The 15,599-nt window shown below is 32.9% G+C and overlaps 1 protein-coding gene across 1 annotated transcript in view; it reads right to left on the bottom strand.

Moving 5' to 3' along the window:
- Window positions 1–1,744: 1,744 nt before the first annotated feature.
- Window positions 1,745–15,599, bottom strand: part of LOC149800920 (tyrosine-protein kinase JAK2-like) — a 171,770-nt gene continuing 157,915 nt past the window's right edge. Inside the window, exon 24 of the mRNA XM_089956754.1 lies at window positions 1,745–15,018. Within this exon, the coding sequence (XP_089812880.1) occupies window positions 14,991–15,018 (28 nt within the window). The 3' untranslated portion in view covers window positions 1,745–14,990. The remainder of the gene's footprint in view (window positions 15,019–15,599) is intronic.

The following is a 15,599-nucleotide window of genomic DNA, read 5'->3' on the forward strand; positions in this document are numbered from 1 at the left end:
TACCAATTAATGAAATAAAATGACATAATTAACTTGTCAAGAAATATAATACTTTAATATGCTGACACCTCTTAGTCTCATCCCAACACATTTAGTTGGTTAAGACTTATAAGTGACACCCTGGTTTTCTAATGATGTTTTGTGCTTTGTGTATCCCTTCCACCCATAAGGTGTTATAAGTTTGTTTGTCTCCACGAAGAATAAAGATAAAAATTTAGTCAGGGTTAGTCTAAGTTTTGTTCATCACATGATAGAGTTTAAATTAACCCATTAAAGTTTGGTTGGTTGTACTAATTTTCCTATGCCTGGGCTGGCATTGGGCCTGGTTTCTATCCTTCCTTACTTGGAACCTAGGGAAGTACTGTACTATCCACCTTGGGGACTATTTAAGTACCAGGGTAGTTTTCCTTCCCTTTCCCCTGTTGTTTTAATATTGAGTAGTGACTCTGCCAGAGTCATTTTAGTCCAATGTTATGTGTGCCCATATGTGTTCTGTTGTATTGTGTCCCCTTTATTGTGTAATGACAGCTCTATCTAGGTCAAATCTTCTATGGTTTGTTTTCTTATCTAATCCTGTCTGTGTATAATTTTGAATTGTATCCAAAAATATATGTGTTAAAAATAATAAAGTGTCCATATGCATTGTATCTTTGTACCATGAGTGTATGAGTTGCATTTTGTTATCTAGTTTTTCTATATGCCATAACATATTGTTGTCCAATTATTTTTGTAATGTTTTGCACCTTAGTGCCTGAAAAAGGATTGAAATCTTTCATCATGCAGACGTGATGGAAAACATTGTTTTGTGCTTTAAGTTTTTACCTGAAAGTGCCTTAGCACTTGATATAGGGATGGAAGTTTTCTGTGTTAGTCCTAAATCTCTCTCTAGCAATTTCTCCTTAGAGTGCACATTTATGATGCATAATTATCAAGAGAAAGTTATTCTTTTGTTAGTTACAATTATGATTTAGTAAAGTTGTATAATTTTCTGGTGTATGTTTCAAGTCGTTTCATACTTTTGAAACACCTTAGCATCCCAAAACGGATCGAAATCTCTATCACACGGACGCGATAGAAAACATGTACGTGGCATATTTAAGTCTTTAGTTATGTTGTCGAAGTGCTATGAACTTATGTAGGGATTGAAAACCAACATCACGTGAACATGATTAAAATATCGTAATTTATTCCAATTTATATCGTTGTTTTTTGGTGTTGAATAATATCACATCTATATATGAGGTTATATAATTATATAAAGAGGGTTATTAATTCTAGTATTTAGGAAGTTCTTTCTAAATTATTAGGAAGTTGAGCTTCATTCAATGATGTTATGCGCAGAGCTTGGATACTATTTGTTTCGACAAACTGAAAGTTATACTTGGCTATAGTGAATTGAAAAGAAGTGTTGTTCTTTTAAGCAAACTAATAATTTCAAAATCTTGTATTCTTTAGATCAATGAAAAGGATTTGTTGGTATAGTTTCAGCAAATTGATAGCTACACCACAAGTTATTCTACATTGTTTTTGGTTTAAGTGTTGTAGTGTTATAGCATCATAATGCTTATAAAATACTTGGTTCTCAATGGCTTTCAAATCCTAGAATAAAAATGTATCTGCCTTTGGCAGATACAAGTTGTTAAAATAAGAAACTGACAAAAAAATGTTCGATTCTTTCAAAATGCAGAAATGCACCATCTTCCAATGGTGTAAAACACAGGATAAGAAACACAAGACTCAGGAATACATCAAAAGTCCACTTTTAATGCTGATATTGAGAGTACATTCTCCATTCTTTGACAAATACAAAGTGAAAAATGAGAAATCCGGACCCAAAAACTATTGACAGCTTATTAAATGTAAAACTTAATAATGATAATGAATGTCATAAGCGGTCTCCAGTCAGTGATTTTTTGAGAAGAAAGTTATAAATGCATCTGGATTTTAAAAGAATTAAATCTTTTCATTGAACTATGAGATATACAACTGTTTCATTTCATTTGCAATACATTGACTGATATTCATTCATTATTATCGAAACATTTTTTCATTAGAATCTGATTCATGTTCAAAACTTGCTTTTTTTTTTAGCATGATGGGAATACATATTCTAGCAAAATATTCAAATTTTATTTTCAATCACATCTAGTTCAAAATTTGCAAATCTACTGGTTTGATGTCCTGGTTGTGTGTGACACACACACACACACACACACACACACCACTCCCTCAATAATTCGCGCCATGATAACTCACAAATAGGGCTGTAAAAAATCACGAAAAACCAACCCGGGTACCCGTTGCGAAATTTAACGGGTACCCGGGTACCCGTTAGCACATGAATGACATGTACAACCGTAGACCAACTAATTGTTATCCCCATTTCTTTAATATTTTATATGGCGATAGAGGCTAACCGTGTAATGCACTACTCGGTCTGATGCGTCCGCACCAATGTAGCTGCGAATGATCTGACCGCACGCCATTAATTAATAAATTTATTTAGAATGACCTTTGTACACAGATGGTAGGTATAATCCAACTTTTAATGATCACTGTGATCAGCCGCGTTAAATCCTTTAGAACACTCACCTTTTTTTAAAGTATAAGTCCTTGTTAGAACAGACCACGTTTATTCATCGGCTTTTGACCGCAGATTTGAATTACCCATGCATGCGTGTAAAGCAGCTTTACCACATGTCAAGAGTAATGCGTTAAAACCGTCTTTGTGTGTGTGTGTGTGTGTGTGTGTGTGTACGAAGATTTCAAGGTGTCTAGGTGATAATTGTTCATAATATAAATTGTGGGATTTCTTGACATGTGTGTTCGGAAATCAAAGGTATCCATCTGGATTTCATTAAAAGAGCACGCAATGTACCGATCATTTAGCACCCACAATCAATAGTTATTGTCTACAAAGAGGTTTATTACCTGTAGAACAATGCTATGTTTTAACCTTGGTATATAATGCCTCGGGGATAACGGTTTGTCCTGTTGCACAATGCCAATGAATTTTATTAATCCAAACAGACATTCTGATGTATTGTTTATTTATATTAAGCAGGGATCTGGTTTCTAATTAAAGCTATAGCTGTCACACCTGTTTGAAGTGGTTGGCGAGTGTGGCGATTTTTTTTTACGGGTACCCGCGTTTATGTTTCAATACCCGGGTTTTTCAATACGGTCGGGTACCCAGGTACCCAAGTACCCGTTCACAGCCCTACTCACAAACCTGCTTATAATGCATGGTCAGGTGTAGATCCCATTTTCTAAACCAGAAAATACAAAAAATATTTCATCCCTATTTCTTGAACTTGAAGAAAATCGCGATCAAAATTGGTAACTGAAATGTTGATATGTCGCTTGTTTTATGGTCAAAAACAGTAGATAGGACCTGGAAATTTTAATCAACAATTTGAAATTATCAACTTTTAATTAGAAGTCACATAATTGGTTACATTTTCTTTCCAAACAACATTCTCAGTATACTGTAATTAAAGATATTCAACGAAATTTTGATCAATGAAAATGTCACTTACGCCTAGTGTATGCTGTACATTAATATCTGAATGCCAATTAAATAATATTTATTAAGTGAAATTTGTGTTTTAATTCTATCTTTTAGTTCCTCTTAAGTGTAATCATCATAAATGCAACATGTATTTAAACGTAAAATGTGTCAATCTACCACAACAACTATGTCAACAAGTGTTTCTCTGAAAACCTAATTAAGTGCCGACCATGTTTTGATAACTGACTTGCAGAAGTATTTTTGATTTTGTATTTCAGCAAAAGTCCAAAAAGTGACATAGGAGAAAATGTATTATCCCTGTAGTCATGATCCAGGTCCCATAAGGTTTGGTATGATGTGGAGAATATATTATTACCTTTAAGGTCTAGTATGATTTGGAGAAAATATTATTACCCTTAAGGTCTGGTATGATTTGGATAAAATATTATTGCGTTTAAGGTCTGGTATGATTTGGTGAAAATATTACCCTGGTATGATCAACAGTGGCAAATACCTCCCAATCAATCGAAGCCCTGTTGAAGACAAGAGAAGAGTTACTATAAAATTAGGGTTTTTCCATTTAAACACTGATGGTACCTAAGGAAGGCAGTTTAAAAAAATATATGCCAGGGTTCTGTTTAAAATACAAGTTAATAGTGAAGTTCATAATTGTTAATACTTATATCTGCCTAATGTTTATCAAACAGAGTAGCTGACAGACGAATGCACTTTTGTATTGATACCTTGCTTAATATACGCAGTATCGAAAATGCCCTGCAAATAGTTATTCTTGTTAATATACTCTAGGTGCACTGCATGAGTTACATAAACAATATAATAAGCTGACTTGTACAACTAGCCATTCTTGTTGCAGATAGAAGGAGTATAGGCATTTATCAATTTTTGAATTTTGAAGAGATGAACAATGATCTGTGAGTATACCATGACATTTATTGTATTTTTATTTCTTGCAATTTTAATACATTAATATAAAAAAATTTGAAGTCCTTCACTACAACAGTTTTGGTGTTGAAGAGGTATCATTACACATGTGATTGTATAACATGAATCATGTTAAATATTTCATACCTGTTATATGGATTGCGAGATATTTTTTAATGTATCACTAATATCTATAGTGAGTTGAAGTCATTTGTTTGTGATGTCAGATTGTTATTGTACTGTGATGTCAGATTGTTATTGTACCGTGATGTCAGATTGTTATTGTACATATTTGTCAGTAGAGAAATGATTACTATGTAATTGTAATGAATGCTTCACATATTATTTATATTAATGTTATGAAGTAGTGTAGGGATCGTTACGAATGAGTTTGCACCTAGTTAAACTAAATGGTTTATTTGTCAGTGGCTTGCTAGCTTCAATGGTTATCAGGGTACCAGAATGTTGCTTGGGTAATCCTGGACAGTCTAGCTGTTGCACTGAACCATTTTGAACTGGACAAGCAAATAAGAGGTTTCATTCAGTCCTGTGCAGAAACACTTTTGTTACATGTGTGGATGCAGAAGTCTATCCTGTGTGGGCAGACATATTCTAGTCCTGTTACATGTGTGGATGCAGAAGTCTATCCTGTGTGGGCGGGCATAATCAAGTCCTGTGTAGCCATGTTATTGTTCCCTGTGTGGGTTTACATATTTAACCTTGTTTTGGCTTGTATAATGTTATCCTGTATGGACCATTATTGTTCTGTGTTAGAAGATACATCTGTCCTGTGTAGGCAATTACTATGAGACCCCTGTTGTCGACATGTTATATTCCCTGTCTGTGTAGGCAATTATTATGAGACCCCTGTTGTAGACATGTTATATTCCCTGTCTGTGTAGGCAATTATTACGAGACCCCTGTTGTAGACATGTTATATTCCCTGTCTGTGTGAAGACTAGAATTTGAGATAAACTTTTATAAATATAGGCCTCTTGACATGTTTTCATATTGCTTTAGCTTGAATTTAGTTGTTGATTGATGTAATACTCATTTTTTTAATGTGAATTTGTAATTGATCTGATACAGATTAAATGTAATTCTTGATAACAGGTATCTGTGTGCAGTTTTTGCTTACCCCCCCCCCCCATATACACAGGCACATATACAGGCCTATTGTAAATTGCAATAGTGAAGTTGTGACAGGTACTTTGGTTTTACAGAGTTCATATTAAAATGATAAGAAAATTCTAAATTGCATCTAATGGGGAATATCCCACATTAAAAGTGCCTTCAATGGATCCCAGGTAAATTTTACTGGAACAACCCGTATATATTTACAATCTCCGCTGAAAGAAAATATAAAAATTATAAACTAAAATATATACAACATCCAAAACAATCTCAGAGTGGGTGTGTGTATATATATATATATATATATGAAAAGACATATAATCTCCGAAGCAAAATAAAGTTTCTCAATCTCAAACCAACATTCTATTCCTTTATAGTGTCTGCGTACATGTTAATATAAAAAAATTCTGAATAGTGCATACTTGTGGAAAAATAAAGCCTCACAACCAATTGGATTTCACAAGATAACCTGCATACAATTTTTAAACAAGAGGCCCAAATGGGTCTGAGATCACTCACCTGGCCAATATCTATCAAAATGCCAAATACCATGGCAGCTGGCCAAGAAATCTGGATAAGTATAATGCTTTCGGTCATATAAAGTTAGGAATTTTCGTGCAAACTTGTAAATATTATGCAAAAATGTTTCATGTGAAATTTAGTTAAGCTGACCAGTCATTTAAGGCATCTTAAGTTATATAAGAGTTATTCTATTTTAAGATGATTCAACATTTAATCACTCATTTCTGAAGAAGAAGAAAACTGTAGAACTAGTTTTCTGTTTTTAGTAATGGCTGTTATATTTGATGGAAAATCAGCATCATTTGTACAAACTGGAATAGTGTTTATTCCAGAATATTCTTTCTAAAATTATGATGACATTAGTCTAATTTGTTTAGAAAAGAAGCAGAAAAAAAGTGATTTGTGATAGATGACGGTCAAGGCATGCCAAACAATGCTCACGCAATGCAGGACCAAGCAACAGGCAATTTTTGGCCTTTTGGTCAGATGAGTTATGGAATTTCTTATCAAACAAGAGTCATATAGAGGCAACATATTCTCTTTGTACAGACTTCGACTGAAAGCAATGTATGGTCCCTCATTCTCAATTTTATTTTACTTATGCTAGCAACATATGATCCAGTGCTGCTAAATTATGCATTACTAGTGCTAAGGCTGCTTCCTGGGAAAAGAAAAATACTGAATGTGGAAAATTCTGAGTATCAAAATGAACTTCCATGCAACTTGCTTGACATGTATACCAAACTGGGTTAAAAAATCTTTCATTGTTTGGAGAATTATGTTCCAAAAATAAAAATATTCAGTTCAATCCTCAAATATTACATACCTGGGGATAAAGAGAGAATGTTCTTTTAAGTCTGCTTCATTAACCCAGGTGGTATATGTAAAACTAATTGGTTGATTAATGGTAAATGTAAAATTAATTGGTTGATTAATGGCAAATATTGCAATGAAACTTATTGGTGTCACTAAAAAACACTTTATTTCTTTGTCATGATGTAGTCCCATCAATTATCATATCCTTGTAATGGAAACAAGATGGAGGTTGGCTCCTTGCCCCATTAATATGTTACTGAATTGGACAATTTAGATTACTAGACACTGTACATTAATTGCAGTGAATGGTTCTGAAGCTTTACTCCAGACACAAACTTGTGAATGATAGATGAATGGACAAAAATGTAAAAACCACTGGAACTGGAGACTATGTAATAGCAAAAGGCCTCTTGTCTACTATGGGTATAAATACTCATTGACGGATGGATGAACAGACCAATGAACAAAAACACAAAAAATACCGGAACTGAAGAACTGTGACAAGGCACAAAAGACATTTCCTTATGGATGCTGACACATACAAAATGTACCAGATTTAAAAAAAAACCACAGGCAAGAGTGTGGATATATTGGACCTGAACACATAAACCCTTTGAGTGCCACTAACCATAAATTTAACACTTAGGACACAATATTTGGTAAGCTGTGGTAAGTAATCTTGGCGCTGCAGCTTACTAAGTACATTAATTAAAACAAGACAATAAAAAGTTTAGAGATGGACTTGAAGAAATATGTTTACATATACAATGCAAACTTTATGTTGGCTGCACTCAGCAATGAGCAAAATATCACATGGCAAAAATAATAAACCCCTATTAAAACAGTGAACATTGAAACAGTAGATATATGGACTTTACAATCATTTGCCTAATGGAATGTCCCTAGAAATAAGATTACATTCATGAATGTAACAGTTATCTGGACAACAAATTATCTGGCAGAATTACCATTTGTTATCTGGACATTAAAGACTTGTATTTCCCCTGGATATCTAGAATTATTGCCCAATATCTAGAATTATCCCATATATACTCCAGTGAGTTTGGATAAGAAAGTTTTTACTGTACAAAAGACAAAATCTTTCATTCAAAATGTAAAAGAATTTTGAAAAAGAATCCCACATACTACTCAGTACGTTATGATAAATCAGGATTTGAGCAAATCTGTCTTCGCTATAATTTTTTTGCTAAAGAGATTTCATGAAGTATCATTTACTTAAACAATTTTAAAGTCCCTAAAAGTTCCCAAAATTTAAAGTCCTTAAAAGTCCCTAAATTGATCATATTCACAAACATTAAATGATGCTAAAATATCATAATTTGTTGACAGTACAAAACATAAATTGTAAGGCAGATTTTTTTATAAGACCACACGTCATTTGAGACTAGACCTGGAGATTAAAAAACTTTTAATCAGAGGTTTGATATCAACATTCAAATATCATCTAATCAAAAATGATTTTTCAAATGTAACATCATTTACGATTGGTCAAAACAGAATATCAAGCTGAAATTCAGACTCCAGAGCTTATCATTTCCAGGCCAGATTCTTTTTGTACAGATCAGCTGTGTTATATGTATGTGATAACCTCTCAAGAGAAACCACTTGTCTTAAGAAAACCCTTTTTGCTTGGAGAAAATGTGGTTAACTATACATGTTTTTCTAAATACTTTTGGAAACATTAAAGCTGTGTCAGGGCAATGCTGTGGTCATTGTTGTTAAAGTGACCCCTATGTCTTGCCATTGGCTTGCACTGGAAAACAAATGCAGTGGTCAATCACTTAGATGACCACTATCAGATTACACCTTAAGTTCAACTACAATGAAGAGTTCATATTTTTTCAAGTCCATACAGTTTTTAAAAAAATAAGACTGATCAGTTAAAAGAAATATGAAATGTTACAGTAAATAATATTAATGGTACAAAATACAAACATCTATATTATAAAATATATCAATATATATTTTGAGCAAACAATATGAAAAAGTAAATTTTTGGATTGTATAAATATGAAATGAATCAATCAATACCCTAAACTATTTATGAGATAATACACAAAAATAAATCCAAATGTCTGAAAGACATATCATGAAGTTCTAACCAACAATAACATAACTATCATCGATATAATCTTATAAAACTAAAAGAGGTAAATGTGTCAAATTTCTCTCACAATAATTTGAGAAAGCACATATGAATAAGCCATCAGCCACAAGAAATACAAGACATTAGAATTTCCCAAGTAGCTGGCAAATTTTGCTCAAGAAAAATAGTCATCTTTTGGTAAATGGGTGTATAAGAAAGGAGCCGCACTTCGGAATTTTCATTGCAGGTCTTCCTCTCATTGACCTCTCGACTCTTCACTCATTATCCAGTAACTATTAATTTATTTTTTAATAATGTTCCACTTTCTCATAATTATTCTTTGTTACAAGCTAATAAATATTTTATTTGATGTTAAATAGAACATTTTTGCAGCTACCTTGGAAACACATCACTTGTAAACTCAGCTGGCAGTAACTAACAAGGCAAAAACTGGCAAACAACATTGGACAAGTCTAGAAGTTTTCAATTTCCAAACTATGTATTTGTTGAACTGAACTGCTATCTGAATGTATGTATGGTCTTTGGTGACTGATAGTGCCAACATAGCAATAAATACTTCTCTTAAAAATCTTAAAAACTTAAAACTTCAAAGCTGAACCAAACAAATGCCAGGAATGGGGAGCTATACCTGATGGCAGATTGACAGCTGTATAAATCTAAAAGGTCTATATGCCAGAATGCTTTCTTTTCTGTCAAATTTAAACAAATTCTGTTCCGCAGTGTCAGTTTTATTTGATTGTCAATTCGCATTATGCATACATCTATTTTTTAAAGGTCTCAAAGCAATTTACATAAATATCCCCATAAATTCCCTGCATCCAACCTCTACCCCATAATAGAGATAAGCCTGTTGTCAAAAGAAGATAGTGTGAGTACAATGATTGGTCAATATGCATATCTTCTGATGAAGAATGTAATATGTACAAAGTTTCACAGCAATCCACTAAAAAGTGCAAAAGTGGTTGTATTCAGCATTCAGCTGTAAGTCAAAAGGGAAAAAACTCTTTCAAACAACAATGACAAACAAAGATTTGTTAAGTACTTGCATCGATCAGAGCACACCTCCCCGCTGCTATGTACCCTACACTGGCTATCCATTCTATCCAGAATCAAACACAAAATTTGTTCTCTGTGCTATGTTTCACTGTCAGACTCTAGTCCAACATACCTATCCGACCTCACCCATGTGTACACACCAGCAAGATACTTACGCTCCTCTTCTGACAATCGTATACTCATTATTCGAAGTATGAAAACAAAGTCATATGGACAGCGTTCTTTTGCATACCAGGGCCCAGCAACATGGAATGAATTGCGCACTGAACTTAGACACAGTGATCACATTCAAGAGGGCTCTCAAAACTCACTTATTTCGACTGCAAGAACAAACTTAAAGACCTAACAATGTTTCCTACCTTAAATATTTTCAGCATGTTTTTTAATGTTTTCTAATTTCATGGTGTTTGTATTTGTAATCATATCATTATATGTTTTTTATCTTATAGGTGTTGTCTAATGTTGTAAAGCGCTTAGAGCTTCTAAAGATTAGGCGCTATACAAAGTCCTCATTATTATTATCTATAATAGATGATCAAATTAACACCTGTAAAAGTCACTCTGCAGTCGTAAAATTCAGTCTTACGATGCATTCAGCTTCAGGACAAAGTAGGCAATAATACCAAAAACAACAGCCTTTCAAAGGAACTGACACTCAACAGGTCAAAAAGAATTTCTTGGACATCAAACTAAGAATATTTTCTGTGTTCAAACCATGTCCAATGTTCTTCAGAATTGCAAGATTTTCAAATTAGCTGACATGGTGGACATTTCAAATGTCAGACTGGCACCATTTTCATTGGGAACCAAGATGACATAATTTAGGAGTAAAGCGACATAAAAAATTTGTTAATGGTGTAAACTCCATGTTGATAAGTCTATCCATTCTGGAGAAGTGATGTTAGCAAGATTTGGTTGGAATGGTGGGATATTGGGTATTAGATTGGCACCATTTCTATTTAAGACCAATTAGACACCATAAGAAACTCTCTCCTGAATGACAAATATCGACATGACCAGCCATCTCAGAGAAATAGAAATAAGTTCTTTTGGTGTATGACAAGTAGAGCTAAAAATTGGTACCTTTCAACAAACAGCAAATTCATGATATCTTGTCAAAAAACTATTAAATTGTAAAAATCCTCTATATTTACATCAGTCAGAAACAGCATAACAATTATGTTTTACATTTTGACAAGTTGCACATAAAATTTGATGATGCATCAAAATATTAATTAAACAGCCAAATTAGTTGGGTTTTTGTTGTTGTTGTCTATCCTGATTTACAATAAACATTTATTGGCTGAAACTTTCTGACATCTTCTTACATTCTATAACATTTTTATACCATTTAAACAGCTGTTCAATGCATTTTAAAATTTGTTTATAATCCTATTTCAGTTACATCATATCATATTCTTTTAATGATTTTATCAGTAGATTACTGGTTGTCAAATTTGTTAAAATGTTTGGAATTTTGCTACTGTCCTCCATTCTAATGTATACAATTCAATAATTTGTTTCCCAGACATCTATTTTATTAATATTTTGCTACTTTTACAAGCTATCAAATTTTATAAATAAAATTTGAATTCAAAGTCAAATATCAATATTATTTCAATTGCTGACTGAATAAATGGTCCACCCTAATTTGTTCAATGAAAATCTAGTGACTAATTTTAAAACTTGAGAAAGGCTGAGTTTATAGAATGAAAAGAATGGGTCCAAGAAGAGAACTCTGTGGAACACCATAACATAGATGAGTTGGGCTAGAATGTTTGCCATTTAAAGACATAATTTGTGTCCTTTTGAATAAGTATGATCTCAACCATAATAAGGCTGTATCACAAATGTTAAATACATGTTGGAGATGGTCAAGTAATATATCATGGTCTATTGTGTCAAATGCTGCAAATAAGTCAAGGATGGTGAAACTATAAGCTTTCCACTATGCCAAAGTGGAGGGAAGATCCTTAACTACTCTCAGAAAGGCAGTTTCAGTACTATGGTGAGGGCGATATGCAAACTGTAAATTGCAGAGAAGACTATATTCAGATGAGATACAAGTTGGAACAGAACAACATTTTTTCTAAGATATTTGACATGATTACCAGATTTGCACCATTTCCATTTAGGACCAACTAGATATCATAAGAAACCTTTTGGTAAAAGCAAAATAATGATTTTTCAAGATGGCCAACATAGTCATATTGGATTTCTGAGTATCAAGATTTTCTATGATGACTTACTAGACATCAAGGGAAGTTGTTTAGTAAAAACCCTATGTTGATATGACTATCCATTCTAGAGTAGCAGTGAAAATAACATTTTCAAAATGGCCACTGAGGTGGCTACAGTGGATGTGGAAGCAGCACCATTTTCATTTAGGACCAACCAGACATCACAAGTCCTCTGGTGAAAACCCCATGGCAATATTAGTTTTTGTCACATAGTGTTAAGATTTTCAAGATGGTGGCCATATTGGATATCAGACAAGCACCATTTTTATTTAGGACCAAGTGGACATCAAAAGTTTTTCAGTGATAACCCCATGTTGATATGACCATGCATTCAGGAGGAGTAGTGATAACCAGAACTTTAAGAAGACCACTATGGCTGCCATAATGGATGTCCAAGTGGTACCATTTTTATTTAAGACCAAACAGACCATATGATGAATGTGTGTGTGTAAAGTTTCATTGAAATCCTCCAAATGGTTTAGTAGGAGTAGCAACTCCAAGTAGTTTAGACTGAGTAGTAATAGCAAACCTGTTCTAATGGACAGACAGATAATGGACAAATGACCATCATGACCAGTAGAGCTAAGAAAAGGTGGTAACTCATAATAGGTCATAACACTATATAATCATTAAATCTGTCCAGTAAGAATCAAATCTCTCAAAACAGAAGGTCTCATATGACAGTGGTCTTTCAAGACAGGATTTACACACACACACAATAATACCTGGGTACATTTAAAAGCACATTCTAAATGCTCTCAGCATGTCTGCCAGCAAATGGAATGGGTAAAATGCAGTTTCTCTGCATATTTAAGTTTTGGCCTGAGGACATATAGTGCAAGACTAAATCATAGTTTTTGTGACACAAAAATGGATACATAATAATTCTACTATTTTGTGACACAAAAATGGGTACATAATTCTACTATGATGTTAAACAAAAATGGGTACCAAATAATTCTACTATTTTATGATACAAAAATGGGTACATAATAATTCTACTATTCTGTGACACAAAAAATGGGTACATAATAATTCTACTATTTTGCAACACAAAAATGGTACATAAAAATTCTACTTTTTTGTGACACAAAAATGGATACATATTAATTCTACTATTTTGGAAAAATAAATGGGTACATAATAATTCTACTATTTAATGACACAACAATGGATAAATAATAATTCTACCATTTTGTGAAACAAAAATGGGTAAATAATAATTCTAATATTCTGTGACACAAACATGGGTACATAATGATTCAAATATTCTTTAGAAAATGTAAAAGACATTTTTGAAACTACATGTTTTACTTAGCTAACAAAAGAGTATATTTAACAACCAACAAATGTAAATCTTGATAAATATGAATGTAGGTGGGTGTATTTATACACCTGAACTGTGTAAAACATTTTTAAAAAATAAGTGTATTCAATTGAATATACATTTATAGACAATAATGACAGATGTTTAATATGTAAGTAAAAATACAAATATATTTTACATCAATATTTGAATATACTAGTTCAGTTAGTTTTAGTTACACTTGGAATAAAGTAAATATAAATCTTTCTCAAAATTGATAAAATTAACAACCAAAATGTGAAAATTAAGACATAATACTCACATATCAGAGTTTTTTGGTAACAAAATTAAACAAAAATACTTGAGAGGAAGCATTATGGTTCTATACATGCAAGTGCATGTATTTTACTAAATTTAACTGAATATCAATTCATTAATGCTAACGAGATATGACTGCATTAATGAATGACAAATACCAAATATCAATTTTAGGTCTATGGTACAAGATTTACATATATAATCATTATTACAAGATTTTTACACTTTCTGAATTTGTAAGAAGTCAAATGTAACCTATACTGTACTTCTATCTAATTATTAAATTAAAACTCACCACACTTTTGAAATCCTTTTTAAATCTAGCTTCCACTTTTCAGTTGAGTACATACTGATAAAATGATCATGTGGCTATTATTTAAAAATTCCATCCGTACTGTTTTAATGTAGCAATTCATAGAGGCTTTATTTAGCATCAAGCTACTGCCTGAAAAATGGAAACTTCATAACATTTAAGTTCATTACCATATTTACTCGATTATAAGACAAATCAAACTGCAAACAACAAAGATCCTGATCTGCAGTAGCATAATGCACTTGCAGATCAGGGTCAATGCTGTTTGTTCTACTGATTACTCCAAACAAACTGCACACCCAGATCTGCTAGCGCATTATGCAGTGGCAGATCTAGGTCTGTGCAGTTTGTAGTTGGGCTTGTCTTATAAGCAAATATAGATGGTAAGTTTACAATTGAAGGTGATTTATAAAAATGAGACCAGCCACAACAATCATTTAAGAAAAATAAGTTGATACCATTTATAAACAAATCTTAATAAAATTTATAATGGAAGCAAAGTATTGAGAATATAAGATTTTTTTTCCCAATTTAAAAACATTGTTTTTTTCTTCAAATAAATTTTTGATAGGTTTCACTGTAAAGAGTGTCCACTAAAGAGATGAAGCACAACAGGAATTTAGACTGGTTGCTCTATCAATGGTCTTCCTAATTTGACTGATCTACAGCTGACAGAGGAGATGTGAATGATAACTTTAAACCAGTCACTCAGCCATTGTCCTGAGAATCAACCTGCAATTAGAATTAAAAAGACTTTTAATGCATATTTAAACAAAAAGCAAAACATACTGATCAGTTTAATTCAATTCGAATCTCGGATTCGGCTAATGTGGGTATGTGAGAAAGCTTGCCAGTAGCTTCTCATGGGTCGGTGGTTCGTTCTGGGGTTTTCCCGGGTTCTTCCTTCACCATTAATACTGGCCGCCATGTATAGCCTATCGTGTGCTGAAAAATGGTGTTAAACACTACCACAACAACAACAACAGTTTAATTCATTTTTATGGTTGTCTGTCCATCTGTCTTTCTGCATTTATCCATCCATAATCCACAGATATTATATTCAACATATTTCTTGCTATCAAGTTTACTACAAATGACTGGACTGATATTATATTTTGAGTACATCAAGAACTAATTATACTGAATTTTTTTGTTCATTTAAAGCAGAAATGTGTTCATGGAACACAGATGCCCCACCAAAAAGCCTATAAACAGTCAAAAATGCCAACCTTGACAAAGCCATGATAAACAGGCAAATGGGTGACATCTGAGGAGGAACACTATATGTCCTAATGCCATTGAATGTGTGTGTG

This window comes from Sinohyriopsis cumingii, chromosome 4 (genome assembly GCF_028554795.1).
Source record: "Sinohyriopsis cumingii isolate HCF-2022 chromosome 4, ASM2855479v2, whole genome shotgun sequence".
NCBI classification, from domain to species: Eukaryota; Metazoa; Mollusca; class Bivalvia; order Unionida; family Unionidae; genus Sinohyriopsis; species Sinohyriopsis cumingii.